Below are 24,343 nucleotides of genomic sequence, written 5' to 3'. Positions count from 1 at the left end.
TGGGGAAGTTCAAGGTCACTGGAAGAAAAATTTCATAATTTATGTTTGATACATATCTTTATTATAGAAAAACTTACTTCTGAAAAACCCAGCGGGGGGTATTTTGTCCCGTTTGGACAGTTCTAGTTGTACCTGGAGAAAATTGTCAGATTATGTATTATATTTTAATTGTACATATAATAATTATCTATTTAACTTTGAACAGAAGACACCATCCATTTACACAAGAAAAAATGTGCAAAGACTGACAATGAAGTGTTGAAAAAAAATACATAACTTTTAAATACTTAATAGGCCGGCTTTTGCGTGCCATATTAGTTTTTCTGACTCCAATATCAGCACAGGGGTATATGTAAGACTCCAAAGTGCAATGGTGACGCCAAAGTCCGATGGTGTCGCCAAACCCCGATGGTCGGCGCCAAACCCCGATGGCTTGCTGTCTTTCCGGTTGCCAAAGTTCGATGGTCACGCCAAAGCCCGATGGCTCGTTTCCTGGGAGACACGTTACGCTAAAGTGCGATGGTCTGACACGCGAAAGTCCGATGGTGCGGATGAACAATCAACGTTTATGACGTCACAATAATCCGACGTCAATCCTTGACGCCGTTGTCCTGCATTCAAAAGCCATCATTTCTTAAATCGTCCGGGAATTCAATTTTATTGATTTTGCTTATTGCTTGCAATTTTCAGGGATATTAGGGTTAGTCCTAGCACAACACTCGATTGATTAAGTTAAGTCATTGTATTGCACAACCCGAGAGATTTAGAGTTAGTCCTCGCACATATATCGAGTGATTAGGGTTAGTCTTGCACCCACCCAAGATATCTAAGTTATTGTTAATGCACACTTTTCGAGCGTTTAGGGTTAATCTCGCACCTATCTGAGAAATAAGGGCTAGTTTTTGCATTTATTTATTTACACTTATTTTTAAGACCTTGGCATGGTGCTGCATTGAGGTTTGGCGCAGTGGTACTATGACGTCATAAACGTTAATTGTTTTCCTCACCATCAGATTTTGGCGTGTCGAACCATCGGGGTTTGGCGCAGACCATCGGACTTTGGCGTGACCATCGGACTTTGGAGTCCTACATATAAACCCAGAATGGCACTTTATGTACAAACCTTACACTGCCATTGTGTTTACATCTTATTTTATATTGAACATTAATTTTTTTTTCACTCTTTAGTGCATTGGACTGTGTAATTGATGTGGTATACATTTGGTAACTTTTCCTTCTAATAACACTGAATAATACAAGTCATTTTTGACTGAGTATATCCGACAACTGAGCAGACATACACATAAGCAAAGTCTTTGAAGTGAAATGCATTGAACCTTAATAAAGTCTAAGGCTTTAATAGGGGCTCAAAACATGAGTACGGAATACAAAATGGAAAAAAATTAAATATGGACAGACGAGTGATGAATCTCTATCTTTTATAAGTCGTGTTCAGCCTTTAAATTGGAGAAAGACATGCAAAAAAGTATTTAATTTGTCTTGACTAATAAAATGTTAAGAATTCTTGAACGTTGAATTGGTTACAAATTGAGTAATACAGTGTAAAAATCAATTTATTTTATATTTATAAAGATCAAAGGGCAGATCCCTCAAACTGCAGAAATAAACCAAGAATTAGAACTCTTTATTTACATGCAATGTAAAGAGGGTCCTGTAACATTTGATTTATAAAGTTAACATATGTGTTCAACTGAGCAATCCATCAGAGTTGTAACTTGAGAAAGCTTCCATCTTGCTTCCAACGAAATGACTTTAGTGAAGTATACCAATACAAATTATTTTATACATTGACCTTTAATTTCAATTTGTGTTTTAACACAGTATGATATAACATAATCTCAGGGAGACATTGCTCTGAGATTCTGAAGATATACATCCGTCCAGAATTTTTAGTCTCGACAAATCTCGCTGAGATTAAATATCACATAAATGAAAAGTTACGAAATTCATGACCTCTGGGTAATGATATATTCTTCTAATACCAAGAGTTCCGAATATGAATTTTTTCCCACCATGTTTTGAAGCACTATTGTATTATTTTTCTGGATAATGATAATGACAAATGAGAGTGTATAAGTACAAGCAAGCAAGCATCTACTTTATGATTTATTACTGAGTACTGCTTTAATGTAGACTCCCTAATCATCCAATATTGGTACCACATATCTTTATCAGTTTTGTTTTATTTTATTTTAAAGCCAGGATCCTTTACAGTTGTGTATTACACTCAGGTGACAAGTATAACTCTAATGGGCCTCTTGTTCTTTCTCAAACTGAAAGCAATTCTTAAAAGCAAGAGAATGATCTTTTTCTGTCATATTTGTCTTCTCAAGAACCTATGCATTCACCCCTTACATAAGTCAGTGCTGTTCCAGGTTCAGTGATCCTACCTTAGCACATACCAGTATCTCCCTCATTGTCATTGTGATTTACTTGGGAGCAACAAAAATGACTTTTTAGCTCACCTGAGCTGAAGGCTCAAGTCAGGGGTTAGTGAAGTTTCACAGTGGGAGATCAAGTAATATGTTGGATAAATCTTTTCAAGAATGGCAAAGTTATACCTGTATGCTTTATTGATATAGTGACATTCTCAAGTAAAAAAAAAATCAAATCCCTTCTCCCCCAACAAGTAAACTTTTCAATACTGAGCTGATTTGTGTTTTTTAACTAGCCCATGTGCTCAGGTGAGCAGTGTGGCCCATGGGCCTCTTGTTGGTAAAAAAAGTTACCACAGATATTCAATATCTATTCTGCACATGGCACACGTTATACTGTATAACTTAAACCCAAATTCAATGAGAGGAAACAAGAAGGACAATGAAAATTGTAATATGCAGCAGTGACCAGGTGTAAAGAATGCTAGGAGTTTATATTATTAGTAACCCCACTGCTGATGTACAAGGGTTAAGTTAGGAAAACATACTACCTAAATTTACTAAAAATTTCAGTATGTCTTTGATATACTTGACCAGGGTATCTCCTATATCTTGCAGAACATGAAGTAATCATTATACAAAAATTGGTTTTGTACATACACCATACATAGTCTTATTAAGTATTCTAAAGCTGGAAAAACCAATAAGAAAATATCTTATACCTAAAGAGAATCTTCTCAACTTCTATTGCAATAACAATATTTGATCTTTCTGCTAAGTCAGGAACAATGCATTTCGTACAATTTGAAACCAGTTTTTGCTAATATTAGTAAGTCAGGCTTCAATCTAGAATGGAGAGGCTTATTTTGTCTTCAAAAAATATGTTTAACTGAGAACAATATATGCAAAATTAGCGAATCGTTTTAATGGGATATTACATGTACTATAATCTGAGTTTATGTTTTATTGGTCAGTTGGAGTACATGCACAACACTGGATACCAACGAGGATGATTCATTGATGGAGTATGATCATAGAAAACTCCCCGGATCAAAGTATGTAACTGTTTATTTCAACTTAGTAAAAATTTTGGAACATACTGTAGAACTACATCCAAATACTGTGTAAACTTGCAGTCACAAAGTCATATTCACCTAGTAATATTCATTGTACACATTCTTGATTTTTTTCTTGGTTGGACACATCAATTTGTAGATTCTAAATAAATTCTTTGCAACCAGATTCATTCTGTAGTCAGTCTATCAAGGTCTAAACTTTACTGACACTAGTGCAACCAAAGGGGTGCACTACACTTGCAATGAATAGTAAAAATTTTCTGTCAAACCTGATCTACTGCTTGAACAATCGGAGAAACTGTTATAGGGGGCTTGAAATTCTTAGGGAAAGCCTCCCGCACCTCAGATCTCCAGATTTCCGCATTATTCCGCATTTTTTCCTCATTTTAATATGGAAAAAATGTGGAAAAAAATACGGAGAAAATTAACAATACGGAAAAGCAGAAAATATACGGAAATAATCCGGAAAATAAACGGAAATAATATGGAGAATTGGACTTAGTCTATTTTTCATCTGGAAAAATATTGAACTCTTAACTTAGAATATTTTTCATCCGGAAAAAATACGGAGCTCTGGACTTAGAATTTTTTCATCAAGAACAAGATGTGTTTGTGAGACACAGTAGCACCTGGCGGCAACATTAAGTTCTAAAAAGCAATTTTTAGCAAATGGGTCTCAGTCAAGGTCACACAATCATTGTTCTTGGTGTCATTTGAAAGCACTTTATTAGTGTAGTATGCATACCAAATATTAAGTCTCTATCATCTATGGTTCAAAAGTTATGGCGAAAATTCGAAAAAAGCTATATTTAGCACATAGGTCACAATCAAGGTCACAAGGTCATTGATCTTGGTGTCAGTTGAAGGTGCCTAATTAGTGGAGTATGCATACCAAATATGAAGTCTCTATCTCTCACGGTTTTAAAGTTATGGCGAAAGTTCGAAAAAGCTATTTTTAGCATATAGGTCACAGTCAAGGTCACTGACCTTGGTGTCAGTTGAAAGTGCCTAATTAGTGGAGTATGCATACCAAATATGAAGTCTCTATCTCTCACGGTTCAGAAGTTATGGCAAAAGTTCCAAAAAGCTATTTTTAGCATAAAGGTCACAATCAAGGTCATAAGGTCATTGATCTTGGTGTCAGTTGAAAGTGTTTTTGTAGTGGAGAATCCATACCAAATATGAAGTCTCTAAGTCTCACAGTTCAAAAGTTATGGCGAAGGTTAAAGTTGACAACAGACAAACAAACAGACAGACATACAGCTAAACAGACAGACAGGACAAAAACAATATGCGCCCCGAAAAAATTTGGGTGCATAAAAACTGTCTTGGAGTTAACAGCAGTTCTCTGTTTCTCCTGAATGTTATGTACATTTTGATCAGGATCGGAAGAATGTTTTAAAAAGTCGGGCTCAGTGATCAATTAATTTAAACAACAGACCGCCAAAATTTAACCTTGGCCTCCATGTTGCAACGTCTGCTCTGTCTAAAGGAAGAAGTTTGTTGACCAGACAGCCGGAGATCGTATTGCTGTATCAACCAAAAGATCCAGATACACGTATTTCATATGCGGTAGGTCAGTCATATTTTTTTTAATATGTGTGTCACTGTGATGATGAAAATAAATGGAAGTGTCTATCGGCACGACGGTCGTGCCCACTCTCTACCATCGGCTCATACATTCACCTCTGTCGTAAGCTCGCGTATATCACAGTGATAAACACGAGAAATGATGCGTTTGTTTTAATTCATTAATTAAAATTTATTTCATATGTTTATGTCTGACTTTTCAGATAGATATTTACTCAATTAATCCATAACTATTAATTTAATTTGAAACAATCCTGCAAATATTACTTTTTATACGTTATGTCAAAAATCTTGACGTGAGCCCATTGCAGAGGTGTCTGAGAGAGGAACGAACGACAACTCTGCATAGGAGATTGGGTCGTGCCGATAAATTTCGTTATCCGCACGACGGTCGTGCTAATAACAGTTCTTATCCGCACGACACAAGAGAGATAACTCTAACATTAATAAATTATTATATCAACGCTGAACGCTGTTGGTGGGGGGAAATTATATATGTACAACGAACGTATACTTTTCACCCCCAACCAACGAACCAACGAACGTATATTTTTATTTTATTCTTCGTCGTGTCTAAATAAATTGACATTTTTTTTTAAATATTATTCACCCTTTGTATTATTTCATTCTTGGGTATTTTTCTAAGGTTATGTTGATTGGAGCAAAAAATATATATACAGGTGTCTCATTATATCGCGGTACTTAAATCTTTTGCATAAAAAAGTGTAATTTGATTTTTTAAATTTAACTTTCATCAATTGATATTAATAAAGCAAACTATGGCCTAACTTTTTATTATCAAATTATTTCCCAAGCTTGCATCGTCTAAGTTGTAGTCTATTTTTAAAACAGGAAGTCTCATTTACCTCCTAAATTGGAGAGTCTCATAGTATCGCGGTACGGGAAAACATGGAAACTTGAGGTTGACATGGACTTCAATTCTTATTTTTTATTTTACAATGTAATTTTACATAAGAAAATAAACAATTATACAAACTAAAGACTTTCAAAACATGAACTTTCTATGGATTTTACTAGATTATAAACTCAGTGGGCTAAAAATAATAAAAACGGAGATCGATTTCTGTAAAATTACGTTTTATTTGAATAATTTTTTCCGACGCATTTTCTATACTTTTTAATCATCACAAAAATTTACATTCAGATGACAGACTGATATTTTTTTCAATCAAAAAGCATATGAGCTCTGTATCTGATTTTTTGGAATATACCGCGATACTGTGGAACCCGCGATATTATGAGAATCGAGTATATATTATAGCCTGTACACAAATATTTTTCTCATAATAATATACTTTCCATTGTTTACGGTCTTAATTAGTCTTTCCCTATTTTAATTCTCTCTCTCTCTCTCTCTCTCTCTCTCTCTCTCTCTCATTTCTTCCAGATACTTCACGTTAAAATTATAATATGGGTAAAATATTATGTCGAATTTTCCGTATTATTTTTTGAGAAGTGTACATGATGTAAGTCCCTAAGTGCCGCTGAAATTGTGCACGTGAATTGCGCCCACAGTCGAGAAATTGATCATGCGGTAAATAGAACTGCGATAGTTTGAAGGATTCAAGTGTGAAAAAACCTCGCGGATTTTTAGATAGGGGCGACCCCTAGTCCCCAAAATGATAGAGAGAATCCAGTATATGTTAATCTTATTTTATTTATAAATATGATATAAACATTCATTAGATGCATTTTAGCTATAATATATGTATACTGCATGTATAAAAATGTTTTGAATTTCCAAAATAACACCGCACCCCTTAAAAATACATGTATAATAATCATGGTTAGCTTAAATTTATTCTATGCTTTATTATTTTAATTTTTATGTACAGCACACAGGCACTTGTTTCGGAAATAATTTTTAAACCCATAGTATAATAATAACACAAGGTGTTATTATTATATTATGGGTTTTAAAATTATTTCGGAAATAATTTTTAAACCCATAGTATAATAATAACACAAGGTGTTATTATTATATTATGGGTTTTAAAATTATTTCCGAAACAAGTGTCTGTGGTACAGCATTATTTTACAAATAAGAAAGCACTATTACTCAGTGTAAAAATGCGAAATTTTATTTATTTAGAAAGGAACACAACTGTGAACATGAAGGATAAAACAAAACATCACAAAACATGAAAGAAACGTTCTGAAAGAGGGTAACCTTGTTTGTTCTTTTAATTATTACCATAGGGAGATCGTAATCTTGATTCATATATTATAATAGTTCATGTATCATATCAAGGGTGTATATAAAATTAAAATTTGCGTGTCGTATTTCGAAATAAAAATGCCGTTTTTAGGGGGGGTCTTTCTTTTCTTTTCTTTTTTTTCTTGGAAAAATCATATCAATGCAAAAAACGGCTAAATCACTTAAAAAAAAAACTCTTGCATAGGAACTCCTGAATAGTAAGCATGGAAAAAGGTAGGTTAACTTTATGTGGATGTCTAATAAATAAAATTTGTTTTGAGTTTCAACGTACAAAAGCAGAATGACATGTAATAAAAATTATATCAAAGTAAAAATATAGTAAAAATAAACGTATAATTAATATAAATTAATTTTTAAGTTTGTCGTGCGAATAACGTTTATAATTCGCACGACCGTCGTGCGAATAACTTTAGTTGTCGGCACGACCGTCGTGCGGATAACATCGGTAATTAGCACGACCGTCGTGCGGATAGCCTCAGCCAAAATAAATACTCTAGGCCTAGGACTGAGCTACCAGGCTACGTACGTTTCAGCCAATATGCCCATGATTCAAATCTTTCAATCAGCTCATAGAATTTTATTATGGTTAACCACAATTAAAGGTGTTAATTTTTGGGAGCCATGGGGTGTAATCTCTAGCAATGATTTACCATACATTTTTTTTTTGGTAGCGTCTGTGCATGAGGAGGAGATTTCTGAAAAAGAATAAGTGCTTATTCAACTTACTGCGATTTTAACAGGCTTAAAGCTTGGTCCATGGATGGTTATGTTTGAGGTATATATATTCTTTTTTTCCTTTTTTATTGCTTGTTTAATTAAAAACAGTCAACTATGATTGTCATTATTATAAATAATATTTAAAAAAAAATTGATATTAAATTGAAGAACCCAAACTTGTGTTTATAAAAAGATTTTAAAAGGAATAAAAGCAATGAATTTAAATTTTATTAATATTGCACCATTATAATTTAAGTACTTTTTTTTTTTAATTGATAGGATTTGCCAATTCGACCGCAAGTGCTGCTGCAAGAAATTAAGCATGCAGAGACCTTACAAATTACAAAGAAGTCTGAAGAAAATTTTTATTGGACAGATGGGTGTAAAGCACAGACCTGAGATATAAATTGAATTGTGAGAAATATGAATCAGGGATGCAGGTAGAAAATGGCAAATGTGATCCAGATTGATAAAAAATGTCTAAAAAAATTTTCTTGTTTTGTAAATACTCAATGCTATGTCAATTGTTATTTTTTCCCCAATACCTAATAGTGTTGAACATTTCACTCCCGCTTTTGCTTAAATAGAATGAATAAATTTCCATTTATTTCATATGAATATTAAAAAATGCCACATTTTTTCCATGATGAACTTGTGGCTTAAATAAGAGTTCCAGTTTTTTTTCCATACATGCTCCTATTTGTTTGTCAAAGATATAAGATCCAATACATTGCTCATGAACATAATGTGTAATTTTGTTCATTCATTTATGTTTTTTTCTCATAATGATATAATAAATTGTATATAATTTTGCACATTGTTGATGGTTTTGTAAATATTTATGTATGTATGCATCATGTAGCGGTTTTATTAGCCATTTTATAACCATGTGATTAACTCCGTATTTTCTCCAGATTTCCGTATTTCCGCATTTTATCAACCAAGTAAATACCTCCATATTTTGTGTATATGGAAATGCAGAAATCTGGAGAGAATACGGAAAAAGAGTCCAAATACTCCCATCCACATTTTCTCCATATTTTGAATACGGAGAAAATCTGGAAATTTGAATCTACGAAAATCTGGAATGAATGCGGAAAATTAGTCCAAATACTCCCGTCCGCATTTTTTCCTTATTTTGAATAAGGAAAAAATGTGGAGATCTGAGGTGCGGGCTTATAATTTTTTGATTGGTCAATATTTAAAAAAAAAAAAAAAAACCAGTTAAAGTTGGTACCGATCCCAAATTAAAGTTCATTCTTTCTGTAAGGGAAACTACCCATGCAACCACATGGCCTATCCTCTTTCACGGTAACTGTTATGATTATTTTGTAAATTTTTTTAAGGTAAAATTTCATTTAATTCATCGTCTATCATCAGAAATGGCCACTCACAAGACAACTTGTATTTATCAAACACAAAGTTGTATTCAAATAACCCCCTAAATGCTTCAAGTACTGGTCAATGAATTAGATTAAATAATTGTTTATACAGTTTATACCAGTACACAGCCAAAAATATAAAACTCAAACTTTTTATGATGAGTCAGTATGGCATATAATATAATTTTTATGAAGTTCTTCCGAGTTCTCTTGCGCTTTTTTTAAATAAAATTTTTAATCTGAGAACTGTTCAGATGAGGTAAGTTGTTCTTAATATGACCTTTACTTTTTCCATCTTCTTATAAACAACACCCTTAATTATCCTCCACGATTAGAAACGTCTGTTGAAGACAGAAAATACCAGCCTATCAGGCACGGGTTGATTTCCTGAAGATTTCCTTCAGTGCACTGACAGTTAGGTTGATCTTACTAACGGAAATCTCTCATTGATTGAATTTTAACTTCATGTTTATTTTTTTCGGTTAGGTCAAAAAGCACAATGATGGACTCTCAAACGGGAAATGACAGGTAAGCTCACTATTTATTTATAGGGTACGTCTTTCAATTTCCGTACTGATAAAATTCGTAACCTTACCAGTGAATTTGACAGAAGCATAACAGGATTATATGCAGTGATTGCATGTATAGTTATCGCCTGAGAGAAATTTTTGGACTACGTGTGAATTAAAAATGTATTTGAAACTTGGGAAACTCCAAGTATTGTTTTCTAGACCCTTCCACCCCTCACATACCATATTAAGAGGAAACTTAGTGAGATGCAAATTTAGCGATTTCTCCACAAAAATTGGTATTTTATTTTTAGCAGTAAATAATTTTAGGAATTTTAAAATGCTCACCAAAGAAGTTATTACCATGATTACAAATAGAATGCAATTACATGTAATTTTAAGCGATATTCAATTTTAGCGATTCTAGCACCCTCTCGAATAATGCAAAAATTAAATCAAAGAAACTATCCAAGATATTTTCATGAAACTTCATATGCTGATAGATATTGATGAGAGCTATGCAAATGCATGTACATTTTTTGACCTTGACCTTTCCTTTGACCTTGACCTCACTTTTCTTAAATTAGTGTGTAGCTCAGTTTTAACCATACCATTCAAGATGGTGTTATCAAACTTCACATGTTGATACAAACTTGCACAGATGATGCATCTAGGGATGAACACTACAAGACTTGCTTGGGATGCTGGATCTGACCTACATTTTCCAGATGAGTGACCAGGTTAAAGTTTTTGGAGCAGGTTCATTCCTAAGGAACTATCATAAGCCCTACCTATACCAAACTTGCATGGATGATGCATCTAAGGATGGACACTACCAGACTTGCTTCTGATGCTGGACCTGACCTACATTTTCCAGATGAGTGACCAGGTTAAAGTTTTTGGAGCAGGTCCATTTCCAAGGAACTGTAAGCCCTACCCATACCAAACTTGCATGGATGATGCATCTAGGGATGGACACTACCAGACTTGCTTCGGATGCTGGATCTGACCTACATTTTCATTCCCTAGTAACTGTAAGCCCTGCTTGAACCAAACTTGCATGGATGATGCATCTAGGGATGGACACTACCAGACTTGCTTCGGATGCTGGATCTGACCTACATTTTCATTCCCAAGTAACTATAAGTGCTACCTGAACCAAACTTGCATGGATAATGCATCTAGGGATGAACACTACCAGACTTGCTTCGGATGCTGGACCTGACCTGTATTTTCATTCCCAAGTAACTATAAGTCCTACCTGAACCAAACTTGCATGGATGATGCATCTAGGGATGGACACTACCAGACTTGCTTCGGATGCATCTGACCTATATTTTCATTCCCTGCTTCGAATGCTGGATCTGATCTACATTTTCATTCCCAAGTAACTATAAGTCCTATCTGAACCAAACTTACATGGATGATGCATCTAGGGATAGACACTACCAGACTTGCTTCGGATGCTGGATTTGAACTATATTTTAATTCCCAAGTAACTATAAGCCCTACCTGAACCAAACTTGCATGGATGATGCATCTAGGGATGAACACTACCAGACTTGCTTCGGATGCTGGACCTGACCTGTATTTTCATTCCCAAGTAACTATAAGTCCTACCTGAACCAAACTTGCATGGATGATGCATCTAGGGATGGACACTACCAGACTTGCTTCGGATGCTGGATCTGAACTATATTTTCATTCCCAAGTAACTATAAGCCCTACCTGAACCAAACTTTCATGGATGATGCATCTAGGGATGGACACTTCCAGACTTGCTTCGGATGCTGGATCTGACTTACTTTTTTATTCCCTACTAACTAGAAGCCCTACCTGAACCAAACTGATCAAATTTTATTCACATGCATACAAATTTTCATGTTGCTTTACTAATATATCTTCGGCGGGGCATTCATGTCCTATGGACATATTTCTAGTTTTTTGTTGACCCTGTGACATTTAAAGCAATGAGACATCACTTAAACCAGCTAAATTAAGGCAGCCCAAGCTATAGGTATGCTTCAATCTGGCAATACTCAAAGAACAGCTGCTGCACACTTTAATGTGTTCCAAAGTGTGATTTCACCATTATGGAATCGATTCAAACGTTGCTGAGAGACCACGTTCTGGTCGTCCGAGGTCAACCACGGCTCTTCAGGACCGTTATCTGGTCAATATGGCAAAACAGCAGAAGTTCCAGAGTGCTGTTAGGCTAAATACAAACTTTCAAACAGCAACAAGAGTGCAAGTAACACCACAGACAGTTCGAAACAGACTCCATGCGACTAATATCCGAGCATTCCGACCAGCAGTCGTGCCCAAACTTACCCCAAGACACAGAACAGCTGCCAGACTCCAATGGGCACGAAACCATGTCAATTGGCAACTGTTTCACTGGACCCCTGTTCTTTTTACAGATGAATCGAAATTTTGTGTAGACTTTCATGATGGTCGTAGACAAGTTTGGCGTACGACTGGTGAATGTTATGCAGATTGCTGTGTTGCTGAGCATGATCGTTTCGGGGGTTGTTCTGTGATGGATTGGTGTGGTATCAGTATAACCGGAAAGACTGACTTGCACGTTATCGCAGGAAATCTTACAGGGATAAGATGAGATACTGCACCCTATTGTCAGGTTGTATGCAGGTGCTATCGGTGATGATTTTATTTTAATGGACGATAATACTAGACCCCACAGGGCTCGCGTGGTAACGAGACTACCTGGAAAAGGAAACCATTTAGTGAATGGACTTGCCGAGTCTTTCACCTGATTTGAATACCATAGAAAATGCTTGGGACAAGCTACAGCAAGCCATTTCAGCGCGCCCAGTACTCCTTGGGAAACGTGAGTAGCTTTCTGCTGCACTCGTCGAGGAATTGACTAGATTGCCGCAAATCTTCCTGAGATTTATCTGCAGTATGTAGAGGCGTTGTCGTGCGGTTATTCAAGCGAGGGGGGGGGTCATACAGCACATTGAACACATAAAAACACTGCGCAAACGGTTACGTCTGAATTTTCCCGCCTTTACCAAGGCTGTTTTTCATTCTGTTTTGGGGCTTGTGTGACAATTAATCCCAATGCACCTTAACTCTTCATTGATTTTTGATAAACACTATAAAAAATTTTTGTTTACTTGTCAAAGATTTATATAGCTAGGATGGAATATATTGTTATTTGTTGTAAATTAAATAATTTATAAATCATGACCCTTAACTTATTTTGTCCAGTGTATTTAAGTGCCCCCCAAACTGAAATAGCACACTGTTGTTAGGAGGGTTATTTCAATTACCCATGTGAACAGATCTTTTGTTTTCTCATATATTGTCTTTTTGTGTTTTTTCATATTTTGTATGTTTATATCTGTTTAAATGGAACTAGTGCAGACCTGCCAAGTGACCCGCATTCGGTGGGTCACACCCGCAAAATTGACCTCTCACCCCCCATTCATAATGACCCGCGGCGTGTCATTGTTTTCACACGCAAAATCGATCATCCCAATTTTTTGACCCAATATTGATTTAGCATGTTTGTCTCAACAAGAAAGATCTGAAAATTCATCCTAAAATTTCCGATTTGTGTTCTATAAATCAGGATATGAACATCTTGTTTATTCAATGCACACAGATTGTATCTTTGTTTGCCGAGGTGTTAAAAAAAACTGTTAATTAGCCACAGGAAATCACTTCACGCTTGATTGCAGACTTACACAGCTGTACAGGTAATATGCCTGGAGCATTTAGGGGATTAATTAAGTAACCATTTGAATGGGTATATGCATGGTGAACCACATAGATTTAGAGGTTAATTAAATATCATTTTATTAAAAACAGATATTAATTAAATACAATGATATGATAAACATTGGGATCGTTTTTTAAAAACGAAAGTAAAAAAACGAAACTACAAAGCATAACTGATACATGTAACAGCTGATTTTATCAGCTCTCGTATATTGAAATTATTGTTAAGTGTAGTGGTTAAAAGAAAATGATATTAATTTAAGATAAAGCAAAAGAGTCTAAAGTGAAGTATATTGAATTTCTCTCCCCCCTCCCAAAATGTACGTTGTGTTTCTTTGTTAAATGGCTATGACAAGGGAATACCCACTTGTCAGTCACATCATGACTCTAATGATTTTAAGTTTTTGTTTGGGGTGTTAGGTATCCTTCATAATTTATTTTGTAGTATTTGATTCATTTAATTTTTTTTGTGTGTGTTTTAAAATTAATAATAGGAAATTAGATGGCACATATTTCTTATATACCACCACCCCATGCAGCAGCAATTTTTCAATATTAATCTTTCAATGTAGGCCTAATGTCTAATTACAATTTTCTGATTGTGTAATATGTTGAAAATTAATGTAGAATCTAACAATGTTTCCCAGAAACTTTTTAAATTTTTAAAACTTTGCAAAAATTCTATTGAACTAAAAGTATCTGAATCTAACTATCAATCTGAAAGTGTTCTTATACAAGCAATTGTAAGTAACCTGTCCTAAGTAAAAATCAAGTCTGCAATAAAATATAACATATACATGCATGTGTTTGACTGTTTGCATTGATGCCTAAAAATTGGGAGCATTTTGTTACTCAAACCTCAACAAAAATGTCGCAGCGCACTATGACCCAACATTTCAATTCTGAATGTTGGGTCATGACCCCTCACAGCATCAATTTTGGTTGGCAGGTCTGCTAGTGTAATATTTACTTAATTGTATGTCATATTTCATATATCTCCATGAGGAGGAAATAAAGAATGATTGATTGATTGATTACATTAGATCTGATCAAGAAATTCCAAATTTACATAAACTTTTTGGGTTTATTGTAATTCCACTCCTCTTGATACATTTTGCTCTAGGACTTTAATAAATGTAAATAGTCAAGAAAAATGACATATTATAAAACATATTTTAGTTTTGTCAGTCCACACAATGAATTAGCAATCCTAAGCGTACAATATTCACCTCGGCCTTCAGCCTTGGTAAATATTGCACTTCTCAGGTAATTTAGTCAATGTATTAACCTTGAAAACAGAAATAGTGTTTTGTGTTGTATAGATTGTGTAATTTGAAAACTAAATAAGTAAAAAGTTGACATTAATGATGTTACAATTTAAAAAACTAAATAGTTATACAAAAAACTAATCACATAATTGTAATTCTTTTATCACGACTATATTGACAGACAAAACCACAGTGAGATTGAGAAAAGGAGGAGGGACAAGATGAATGCTTACATCACAGAGTTGTCCTCAATGCTGCCAATGTGTAACGCCATGAACAGAAAATTGGACAAGTTAACTGTGTTACGCATGGCGGTACAGCATCTCAAGTCCCTTAGAGGTAAACAATCTCAGGATATGTAAGATGAAAAATAGTCCCTTAGTACGGGTAGTAAACAATCTCAGGATATGTATAAAGATAAAAAATAGTCCCTTAGTAGTAACAATCTCAGGATATGCAAGATAGAAAAATAGTCCCTTGGAGGTAAGTGTCGGATATGTTCGATTAAAAAATAGTCCCTCAGAGGTAAATAATCTCAGATATGTTCAATTAAAATAAAGTCCCTCAGAGGTAAGTAATCTCCGATATGTTCGATTAAAAAAATAGTCCATCAGAGGTAAATAATCTCAAATATGTTCGATTAAAAAATAGTCCCTCAGAGGTAAACAATCTCAGCTCAAGTCCCTCAGAGGTAAATTTTTTGGATATGTTAGATGAAAAATAGTCCCTCAGAGGTGAATAGTCTTGGAATATGTAAGATTAAAAAAGTCTCTCAGAAGAATCTAAGGATATGTCAGTTAGAAAATAGTTCCTCAGGGGTAAACAATCTCAGGATATATAAGACAAAAATAGTCCCTAAAATAGAAACGATCTCAGCACAAGTCCCTCAATCAGGATATATGCATGAAAAAAATTGTCCCTCAGAGATAACTGTCTCTGAATAAGATAAAAATTATTTCTCCTGTGGCAGGGCAGGTCACAACTTTTAAATGATAATAACAGAATTTGTTTAATGCTTTTAACTGTTTGAGAGACAAGTTTTTTTTAAAAAAGGGTTACAGAGTTTTGTTAAGAGCAATGTTTTCAGAAAATATCGCTAAATGTTGATGGCTTATTATTAGATTAAAAAAGCTGTAATAAACTATTGCTGGGTGCTGCTCAGAAATATTGAGAAGTGATCATAAAGAAAAGCTAAATTACAAACAGATATGGAAATTCAAACTTTTAGTTTATTGGTAGGCACACAAGGATTTTCCACTGCCCCATGTAGGGCCGAATATGGGGCCGATTGCCAATTGCAAAATCCCTCCTTTTTTCCCCAAAAATCTGGCTAAAAATTAATCATTAATATTGATCTATCATCTGATTTACAATTCTGAATAATTAAGGAAACAATCAAATTTATTAATCATAAGTGTACATGAAACTAAGAAAAAAATTGGTCAATATTATATTTTACAGAAGGTGCAGCTATGTCAATACCTGAAGCTAGACCGTCATTCTTATCTGACGATGATCTCAAACATCTCATTCTAGAGGTAAGCTTGTTCTATCTCAAACATCTCATTCTAGAATTCTATCTCAAACATCTTATTCTAGAGGTAAGCTTGTTCTATCTCGAGCATCTTCTTCTAGAGATAAGCTTGTTCTATCTCAAGCATCTTGTCCCAGAGGTATGTTCTTTCTTTAACATCTCATTCTAGAAGTTAGTTCATTCTATCTCAGGTATCTCATTCTAGAGATAAGTTTGTTCTTTCTCAAACATTTCATTCTAGAGTAAATTTTGGTCTATCTCAAAAATTTCATTCTGAAGGCATTTTTGTTTAATCTCAAACATCTCATTTTAGAGGTAGAGATTTCTTATGCTTGTAAGTGTAATAAAAACAAACACCTCGAAGGTGTCCTGGTACATTGCTTTAAATTACCAGGAGATCCTTGGACATCCCTTACAGTGTCTAAAAACACCAGAATCTGGTCAATTATGATCATCTGTCAAATTGTAAATTGCTTTCTGTCCAACTAGATTAATGTTAATGCATCCATACTATATCACTGACTCTGCCAAGGTCCACGTTTTAAGACTGGTATCTGTTTTTGCATGATGACCTGTGTATATATGTATGGGACTGTTTATATGCATAGTGATGACTTTGGACTTAACCATATCAGCTATAACCAATCTGCAATTCATAGACTATAATGTTAATTTTAATTTTTTTTGTATCATAAATTATTATGCCTCTATAATCAAAGATTTAGGGATAAATAGTTTTTAGGGGGTTTAGATTTGAATCTATTTTCTTTATGAATGTTTTCCTATATAAAATTTAAATATATTGTGGCCCTTCCTACCCCAGTCCCACTTTATTCAACTTAAGTTATAAATCATATATTCAAAGAGTAACTTTTCAAGGCTTGAGGAAAAAGCATTGTTTCAAGGGGGATAATTTTGTAATTGAAGAAGTGTGGTGTTACACATTTGAAATTTTCTAATTCATGGAGGGCTGAAGTTCAGATTTCCCGTCATACTATGAAAACAGTGAAAATAAACTCCCATTAAAATGGGAGATTCCACGGTATAACATGTAACTTCTTACAGTTGTATAATGTATCCCCCAACCAAATCAGACATTGCTTTTGGCATGTCTGCCTATCAGACTAATATTTTCCAGGCAATATTTCCGAGTTCCTTGAACTTAAATAAAAACAAGTTTCATTTCCTTAACATTTATTTGATGCCAAACCATGATTCTCCTCGTGATTCTAGGAGAGCAATAATACTCTCTGTTTAGCTCTACTTGAAGATCAGTAGAAGTGATTTTCACTGTATTCAGGGTACCTGTCCACAATATTTATATACCAATTTATGTTTTTGTGGATGCATCTTGGGTTACAAGATGGTGTTAGGTTTATTTGATTGGTACTGTGCCCTTTAATGAAGAAAATTTAGCCAAATGTGGCAAAACCCTGCCTATATCTCATTCTTTGAAATTATTTGTGGCCTAGAATTATCAGACTTGGGCATATAATGCATTCTTAGGTGGAAACTTTGAGATTTTTATATTTGAGATACCAAAGGTTTTTTTTCGCAGCCCCATCAGGTTCGAGATAACAAAGTTTGACTGTACTTTAATTTGATAAATACTTGTAATGAAAACACCTTAATTTCACAGATAGCAGACCTTATAAGATCGGAAGTGTAAATGTTCTATTACATTTACAGCTCTCCTAAAGAATATTTAGATTCCCGCAAATAATAAAAATAGACTATTTAAATCAAAGTTGCCTGTATTGTTACATGACATTGCTGCGTCTTGGAGATTGTGCTCTGAATGTGTTATAGAACAAGCCTTTGTTTTTGAAAGCTGACAAGGCAGCTGTTAGGACTTGTAATTAATTTTGACGTCATGGTTTGTGACAGAAGGATGAACGAAATATTGGTTTAAAATCTGCTTATCGCTATAAGGTGACAAGATTGTAGGCTGCTATTTCATCCTTGTCGTCATGCTAAACCTCAATGATATGGCAGGTATTTCAATAGATTTTTTCCTACAGGAAATCAGACATTTTCAATTTTGTTTACTAATATGTATTGCACGTTTTTCTTTATAAATTTCCTACAGGTACTTTATTCCATAAATTACAGTGGATAATAAAAAGAAAATAGATATTTTATTCATGTTTTCACTGCAGATATCTGAGAGAAAAAGATAAAAATATTACATTTTATTTATTTTTTTTTTCAAAATTCTTGACCACAATTAAGTCAGTTAAAAAAAAAAAAATACTTTGTGCTATTGTCAATATCACAATCAATATTAAAAGTAAAAAAAAAAGGTGCCATGAAAAAAATATTTCATTGACAAATAAAAGTTCCTCTATTTGTGTTAATCAATGCCTCCAAAGTGCAAAGCAGATTAGTGATCGACATTTAATACAGGGATCACTTTACCAACACCTCAATCTCTGACGGCCATACCCTTTATTATAGAAGTAGAATCTGATATATATGTACCTTACAACAGTCTTCAATATAAAAATCACAGGTTATGAACTGAAAGTTTAAACTGAAAGATGAAAGTTGGGATTATTTTAACATCCAAATAATAAACATGCATTCCATACTTTAAAAATTTTAAGTGCAATCCTGAATTAGTTGTTTTCCATACACAAATATAACAAATTGCATGTCTCTCATGTTTCTTGCCCAATGTTCTCCGCAGAGTTAAGAACTGCTCATTGTTAAGATTACATTACAATATAATGAGGGAATTCTGCAAGTCTATATAATGACAATTATTATACAGTGGAACTTCATGTATCCGGACGCTTTGGTTCCTAGTCACTTTGTCCGGATATGTGAAACGTTACCAAACGATACCTCAATTACCAGTTCAACAAGACAAAATAATTTTTAAAAATTCCGTTCCGATGAAAAATCATCCGGATACAGAAGCATCCGGATATCTGGCGACAAGATATCTGAAGGTCCACTGTACATGTACTTTGCAATCATTTAATTAATGGAAGTCAATTAATGTTCATTGGCAACCAAAATTTTAATGGTTTGCAGGTATGTGATGTTCATGGGGAATTTATTTCATAATACCATACTTAAGATGGTTACTGATTGTTACTGATGGTTACTATGGTAACTATTTTGTTAGGCAGCGGAGGGCTTCCTGTTTGTTGTGAGCTGCGACCGAGCCAGAATTCTCTACGTGTCGGAGTCTGTCCGTAATATTCTCAACTACACAAGGGTAAATAGGACACTTGTTGATGATAAAACAAATGTCATAAGTGGTAAATCAAGCAATATTTGATTTGATCATTCAGGACCTTTGCAAGACTAAGAGGTACAGATTGAGTTAACATGTATCAAATTCTTAGATCTAAATTCTTACTGATTAGATTTGTATGCTGTAATTTGAATTATTTTGGTAGCTGGATCTGATTGGTCAGAGCCTCTTGGATTACCTTCACCCACATGACATTAACAAGGTCAAAGAGCAGTTGTCAGCATCAGATGTCTACCCCAGGGAACGATTAATAGATGCCAGAAGTAAGTCGTAATCCTGCATCCTGTAAACATGGGACAGGAAATGGTATTTCTGTAAAAGGGAGTAGTAGTGGTACTGTAAAAAGCACAAATTTTCTTGGGAATAAAATTTCATTGATTTATCATTACCTCCCCTAAGAAAACCTGCATCCTTCATGAAGGTTATTAAAAGATACCCCCCCCCCCTAAACAGCATGCTTCATATAGGCCATTAGAGGTCGCCCAAAAAATGCATTCTACATGTAGGTCATTAAAGGATAAGCCCCCTCCCCAAAAAAAACCTCCTGCATCCTGCTTGAAGATCATTGGAGGATAACACCTCCACCCCAACAAAAAGCATTCCATCCTTCATGAAGATCATTAGAGGATATTTAAAGAATGAGTTCCACAACACCACTAGCACCAAAATAGAAGAGAATATGTGCATTGATAAATGAAAATATGTCAAAGAATGAACATGGAAATTTCTAAACAAAGAGTAAATTTTCTTTAAAGACATACGCAACGTACCTTGCTTACTGATAACTTTATAAGATATATTCTAAATTCAAGATTATAGTGCCATCGCATGTTCATAGACAAAAAATCAGCATGCATTACCAGGGGTTTTGAAAAGATATCAATTGATGAATTTTTTTTTTGTATTATTCAAAGAAAAATATACAAAAATTACTAAACATATATTCTGGGTGTTTTATTTATCCAAATTTGATTAAAAAGATGTGTACAATTGCATATGCAGACAATAAAATCTAGTAGACAGTTCCTTCAAGTATTGAAACTCTTCAACGCCACATGCAGGGAAAAATGCAATAAAGTTCAAACTACGTTGCGTATGTCTTTAAATGTATTTGTTTGTTACATCCATGCAGTTGAAGGAAAAACTTAATGTTTCCAGTAACTCACTGATTGATAATAAAGCCTTCCATAGTGTGTGTATTTATCACTTTATTGGAACAGTTGATTGTAATTATGATTTGTTCCTACAGAAACCTTATTATTTGCATGAAACCTTAAGAGATTTAAAAGGAGATATTAAAGCTTATGTAAGCCTGTAGCTTATATAAGCCATCATTTGAGATTGGATATTGCCAACATTGTCCTCTGTTTGATGGCTTAGATTGTCGTCTGCTTGATGGCTGAAATTGTCTTCTGCTAGTTCTTCATTAAACTATTTAATGGGCCCATGCATCACTCTTGAGAATGGAAGCAGGCTTTTTTGTCCAAATTCTGCTAAATCTACTAAATCTTCTAACCCAATCAAACCTCTCCCTTGAAATTTCAAACTCAATAGAAGGATAATTTTTCTTAAAAAGTGATGCAAGCATTCAGTGTATTTTTTTAGGGTAATTTGAACTTCCGAATAACTGAATGAGACAAAGATATTGATTTGGCAGAGTTGACTATTGATTTATATTTATTTAAAACCAGTACACCAATTTTAACCAACCTTGACACAGAGGTTATATCCTTGGATAAAGGGAATTAGAATTAATTCACATGGTCAAGCCTTTTAACCTTTTCCAAGGGGTCAATCAAGAAAAGAGGGGGGGGGGGGGAGGGGGGTCATTTAATATAAATCTTCTTCTCAAGACCCATAGGTCGAAGAAAGATAAAATGTGAAAGTGAAACTATACAATTAAAATGTGTTCAAATAATATTGTAATATGGCATTGCCATATAATTGGAAGAAAATTTCATGACATTGGAATATATAGGGAGGAAAAAAATCTTTTTAAGAACAGCAGAAATGTGCTGTATTAAATGCAAGTTCATTCAATTGTGCCTCATTGAGATAGGGTGAGGTCCCATTAAAAGGGCTGTAGGATTGAGTTTGACTTTGTTAACTCCAAGGTCATGGTCAAAAGGTCAAATTTTTTGGCATCCAAAAGAAGTTCTTGTCACAAGGAATATGAAAGTTTTAGTGCTTACAGTTCAAAAGTTATGACCATAAGTTTAAAGTTTTTGACTATGTTAGTCATTTTGAAGCAACACCATGTTGTGTGTAATCAAATATATGATTTCTCTGTTGTACTTTCTGTAACATAATTGATTTCTGGGATTGCTGCCCTGTCAGCCTCTATGGGTTGTTTCGTCTGACGATGATGATACAGAATCAAAATTTCTGTAGAATTTGAAGTTCCTTGTATCATTGAGTAAAATGCCACAGAAATATACACCTGGTAGAATTTTAGCCAAGCTCAGCATTTCCTGGATCTGTTATCTTGCTTACTGTGTGTCCTTTAAATATTATAAAAGGAAAGAAGCTAATTAATTATACAAGGAATAAGATATGGTATAAATTTATGAATGTCTTATGTAAGATCTCATGTTTTTGCACGCAGGCAGGTATATATTATTTTATAAAAGAGGATTTACATTGTACAAACTTATTTTTATGATGTACATGTACTAAAAAATAAAGTAAAAAATTAAGTAAATATGAATTATAAAAATATGAATAATAATTAAAGTAAAGTAATAAAAGTCCATCATCTGTTACAAAAGAAAATGAAATTTATTAAAAGATGATTCAATCATTATGTACATTTATGCAATGATTTTGATTTGATTTAGCCATGATGCCTGTGAAGACGGAACTAATCCGACGACCCACCTACCTCTGTTCTGGGGCTCGACGGTCGTTCTTCTGTCGGATGAAATCTGGAAGCTCTGTGTCAGATCTGTGTTCAGGACTCAAATCCGAGAAAGACATAGATCTGGAGCTCTGTAGTCGGAAGAAAAAATCAGGTAGTTAGTTATACCCGCTGTTACACATAAAAATCAAGTAGTTAGTTACCCTCTGATACACAAAAACAACAGAAAAAAATGAGGTGGTTATTATACCTGCTGTAACACAAAAAAAAAAATCAAGTAATTTATTACCCGCCGTAACACCCCCAGAAAGTTTCATATTATCGGTTCTTCAGTATATCAGAATGTACATGTATGATATTTTGCAGATAGGAAGTCTCTTATTTTGATACATGTCGATGTATTATTCATGTATAGAAAGTCCTTCACAAATGTAATTGTATGATATACCGTATAACGGGTATTTTTTACGTGCTGCTAATTTTTACTAATTTTTACAAGTTTTATAAATCCGTAAAATTTAAACGCGTAAAATTTCAAATAATTTCTAAAACGGCTCGTGTAAATTTTCAACATTGTATGTGTAAAAGTAATGCTCATTGTCATTAAGCTCACTCCCTGGAGGCTATATAATTAGTGTACTGTTGGTATTTTGAACACTTTTAAGTCAATCATCAATAGGGATCATAGAGGTAAATCTCAATTAACTTGTAAAAATTATACAAACATCGTCAATTAATTAATCAGTTAGACCTACTTGGTTACTCTTTTTTAGTATTTTTACGAGACGCATGAATTCTGATAATAACTTAATAATTACAGGTCTTCCAATTATACCCATGTTTTCAATCTTTGACACTTAAATCTTCTGTTTCATGTGCTTTGAATAAAACTTCTGAATACACTGTACATGCATACTTTCACTTCAATTATGATAGTTTGAGTTGTCTCTCTTATTTTCGGTAAATCCAGACGAACACGTGGTGTGCCTAGCTATGTGTTTTAAAAAACATGAATACATGAAGCGTACATGGTTTGTGTATATAAAGGTAAATGAAAATTTTTGTTAACACATTATGTAATTTGTTGCATTGTTTATTTTGTCATAATTTAATCTCTCTCTCTCTCTCTCTCTCTCTCTTACATCGGGTTTTCGGACACCTTATTTGTACGTAAACGCGTTCAAAGTGCTAACAATCAGTGATCTGGAATTTTACATCTGATGATTTTAATTTTTACGGACATGTTCAATTCGTAAAAAACTAACGCGTAAAAATTTAAATCACCCTTTTTGATCAAAATTCGTAAAAATTTACAGCAGTAAAAATTACCCGTTGTACGGTATTTTACAGATAAAGAGTTTTGTAATGATATTAAATTTCATCCTTTGATATGTCTAGTTGTATGATATATAATTATAGAAAGTCATTCTCTATCATGTCTATGATACACATAGAGCTCCAGATAATTTTTTACCCCAAAGTGTATTTACTCCCTGACTTTTTAATCAATGCAGATTTTGATTTTCAGCAAAATGAAGAGTATTGTGTTTATATATAAATGTTTTGACCTTTATTTTGAGTTTGTAATTGAAGTATGTGTTTTTGAAGAGGGGAAAAACTTCAAAGGTCAATTCCTGCATTTATTTAAATAAATTTTGTAAATACCAAAAAGACTTTATGCTAAGATTGGGAAGCATTTTTTTTTGACATGGAAGATTATACAGTAGGTCAAGGTACCATAGAGTCAGAGGCACAGAAAACTTTTC

The 24,343-nt window shown here is 34.0% G+C and overlaps 1 protein-coding gene and 1 long non-coding RNA gene across 2 annotated transcripts in view; both read left to right on the top strand.

The window, feature by feature from the left end:
• LOC134240161 (protein cycle-like) overlaps positions 1 to 24,343 on the top strand; it is a 65,530-nt gene that overhangs the window by 28,358 nt on the left and 12,829 nt on the right. The window contains exons 3-9 of the mRNA XM_062722266.1: positions 3,371 to 3,451; positions 9,887 to 9,928; positions 15,103 to 15,260; positions 16,383 to 16,459; positions 19,589 to 19,681; positions 19,866 to 19,983; positions 22,558 to 22,731. Of these exons, the coding sequence (XP_062578250.1) occupies positions 3,371 to 3,451; positions 9,887 to 9,928; positions 15,103 to 15,260; positions 16,383 to 16,459; positions 19,589 to 19,681; positions 19,866 to 19,983; positions 22,558 to 22,731 (743 nt within the window). The remainder of the gene's footprint in view (positions 1 to 3,370; positions 3,452 to 9,886; positions 9,929 to 15,102; positions 15,261 to 16,382; positions 16,460 to 19,588; positions 19,682 to 19,865; positions 19,984 to 22,557; positions 22,732 to 24,343) is intronic.
• Positions 4,639 to 9,202, top strand: LOC134240163 (uncharacterized). The gene is made up of 3 exons (XR_009986377.1): positions 4,639 to 5,044; positions 7,973 to 8,076; positions 8,298 to 9,202. It is a non-coding gene; the product is annotated as an uncharacterized LOC134240163 (long non-coding RNA).

The sequence above is a fragment of the Saccostrea cucullata genome, unplaced genomic scaffold (assembly GCF_032062105.1).
Source record: "Saccostrea cucullata isolate Sc308-1 unplaced genomic scaffold, CSIRO_AGI_Scuc_v1 ctg74, whole genome shotgun sequence".
Classification (NCBI taxonomy): domain Eukaryota; kingdom Metazoa; phylum Mollusca; class Bivalvia; order Ostreida; family Ostreidae; genus Saccostrea; species Saccostrea cuccullata.
Note: the sequence above shows the minus strand (reverse complement) of the source record. Positions and strands in the feature narration are given on the sequence as shown.